The sequence below is a fragment of the Wickerhamomyces ciferrii genome, contig 00266, assembly GCF_000313485.1.
Source record: "Wickerhamomyces ciferrii WGS project CAIF00000000 data, strain NRRL Y-1031 F-60-10, contig 00266, whole genome shotgun sequence".
In the NCBI taxonomy this organism is placed as follows: Eukaryota; Fungi; Ascomycota; class Saccharomycetes; order Phaffomycetales; family Wickerhamomycetaceae; genus Hansenula; species Hansenula ciferrii.
In genome coordinates this window covers 35,722-38,764 of record NW_011887474.1, presented here as the reverse complement: position 1 = coordinate 38,764, position 3,043 = coordinate 35,722, and the positions used below count along the sequence as shown (strand labels likewise).

Below are 3,043 nucleotides of genomic sequence, written 5' to 3'. Positions count from 1 at the left end.
GTATAGTGTCATTAGGGAGCCAGACGTCTCGGTTGCTAAGGGGGGTATTGCATTCAACCAGTGCTCGTGTAGCTCAGTGGTTAGAGCTTCGTGCTTATAGCGGCATCAAATCAATGACGTTGTGCAAACTGTCACAGTTGTGTTAGAGTAACGCGACCGTCGTGGGTTCGAACCCCACCTCGAGCATCTTTTTTTGCAAGTTTTGCAACTAAAGTTTTTTTTTGTTTTTCCTGTATACACGGACTCTTTTTGAACTAAATTCTTGATTCTTTGTTTAAGCTGAGGTTTAGACGTTATTTGTAATGTTTTGAAATGATTTTAAAGTGGTTAAATCTTAAAAAGTAAAATTTTATAAGCCCAATTTTTTCTTTACTGAAGAAATTAATGCCAAAGTTTTAGCCTGGCCTTCGCGAAAAGTTCGAGCTCACTGCGAAAAAAAAAAATTAAATCATACCTTCAGTTAAAGTGTATAAGTCATAATTGTTCAAAATTTATAGATCTATAATTCATTTATCAATAGATTTATACAAAGAAGGACATTCAAAATGCCTCCAAAAGTAAAGAAACAAAAAGAAGTTGTTAAAGATGAAAGATTACAAGCAATTGTTTTAACTGATTCTTTTGAAACAAGATTTATGCCATTAACTTCAGTTAAACCAAGATGTTTATTACCATTAGCTAATGTTCCATTAATTGAATATACTTTAGAATTTTTAGCTAAAGCTGGTGTTGATGAAGTTTATTTAATGTGTTCAGCTCATGCTGATCAAATTCAAGGTTATATTGAACAATCTAAATGGAATTTACCTTGGTCACCTTTTAAAGTTAATACTATAATGAATTTAGAATCAAGATCAGTTGGTGATGCAATGAGAGATTTAGATAATAGAGGCTTAATTACTGGTGATTTCTTATTAGTTTCAGGTGATGTTGTTACAAATATTCAATTTGATAAAGTTATGGAAGCACATAAGGCAAGAAAAGCTGTTGATAGAGATCATATTGCAACTATGGTTTTAACAAAAGCAAGTTCATTACATAGAACAAGATCACATGCAGAACCTGCAACTTTTATATTAGATAAAACAAATAACAGATGTTTATATTATCAAGATATACCCCCTGCAGATGGTAAAAAAGATTCAGTTTCAATTGATCCAGAATTATTAGATGGAGTTGATGAATTTGTGATAAGAAATGATTTAATAGATTGTCATGTTGATATTTGTACACCACATGTTCCTCAAATTTTCCAAGAAAATTTTGATTATCAATATTTAAGAAGAGATTTTGTTAAAAGTACATTAAGTTCAGATATTTTGAAAAAAACTTTATATGCATATATTACAGATGATTATGCTGCAAGAGTGGAAAGTTGGCAAACTTATGATGCAATTTCTCAAGATATTTTAGCAAGATGGGCTTATCCAATTTGTCCAGATTCAAATTATTTAACTCAACAAAGTTATTCATATGAAGCTAAACATATTTATAAAGAAGAAAATGTTATTTTAGCTCAATCTTGTAAAATTGGTTCATGTACAGCAATTGGATCAAATACTATAATTGGTGATGGTACTTATATTGAAAATTCAGTTATTGGTAAAAATTGTAAAATTGGTAATAATATAACTATAAAAAATAGTTATATTTGGGATAATGCAATTATTGAAGATAATTCTAAATTATCTTATTCAATTGTAGCAAATGGTGCTAAAATTGGTAATAATACTATCTTGGAAAATGGTTCAGTTATTGGATTTGATGTTGTTATTTCAAATGATAAAACTATTGGAAAAGATACAAGAATTTCATCTGAACCTGTTGAACGTAATGATCAAAGTTTTGCTAATACATCAGATGAAGATGAAGATGATGAGGAAGATGATGAAAGTACTCATGCAATTCAATCCAAGATTGATCATCAAGCCATTGTTGGTATAAATGGTGTTGGTTATGTTTATGAATCAGAAATTGAAGATTCAGATGATGAATTTGCTAAACCTGTTAATTCATTAATGTATAGTTTAGGTGAATTAACATTATCAGATGATTCAATTACATCTGTCACTCAAACAAAACAAAAAAAGAAAAGAACAATGTCAACAACAAGTTATCATACAGATATGGAATATGAAGAAGAAGAAGATTTTGATAAAGAAGCTGTTGCTACAGTTCAACGTGCAATTGCTGAAAATCATGATTTAGATACAGCATTATTAGAATTGAATACATTAAGAATGAGTATGAATGTTACATATCATGAAGTTAGATTAGCTACATCAACTGCATTAATTTCAAAAGTTGATGAATTTATTATATCAGGTACATTACAAATTAAAGAAGCAATTTATAAATTATTTAAACATTGGGGTAATTTATATAAAAGACAAGCATTTGATCAAGAAGAAGAAATTGATTTATTAGAAATTTTGAAAGATTTAACTTTGACAAAAGATTATGGTAAACAAGCTTTATTTCATATAATAAGTGTTTTATATGATTCTGAAATTATTGATGAAGATTCAATTTTAATTTGGTGGAAAAACGCTAAAGAAAATTATGAAAATGAATATGTTTTAAAATTTATTGATTGGTTAGAAGAAGCTGAAGAAGATTCATCAGATGAAGAATAAAAATTGAGATATATATAAATATAAAAGTACATTAATTCTACGTATATTTTGTCTTGTAGACTAAGATCTGAACTTTTTCAAACTCAGATAACAAACAATTAATGGCTAATAATTCGTCATCAAATTAACATGAATACTAAAAAAGATCCACTATATATCCAAGATACGTTTACCCAACCAAGATTTCAACACTTGATCAGTTAGCTGTACTTGATGGTAATCAATCTATAAATAGAGGTCTTCATAGTTAATAACGTAGCTCTAGGCTGCTCGACTAGTAGTCTCGTCACTCGTAATTAGTTGTAACTTGTGACTCTACGTCCTTACTTCAAGAGTTTAGTTCTGATATCTGATTTTTACGAGTTCAACGTTTATACATAACATTGAGCTGATATGCTGATATCATT

The 3,043-nt window shown here is 29.0% G+C and overlaps 1 protein-coding gene across 1 annotated transcript; it reads left to right on the top strand.

Annotated features, from left to right (window-relative positions):
• Positions 1-545: 545 nt before the first annotated feature.
• GCD6 (translation initiation factor eIF2B catalytic subunit epsilon) lies at positions 546-2,636 on the top strand (the record flags this gene model as incomplete). The annotated part of the gene is made up of 1 exon (XM_011273109.1): positions 546-2,636. The coding sequence occupies one exon, from the start codon at positions 546-548 to the stop codon at positions 2,634-2,636; it is 2,091 nt and encodes a 696-aa protein (XP_011271411.1).
• Between the last annotated feature and the right edge of the window lie 407 nt (positions 2,637-3,043).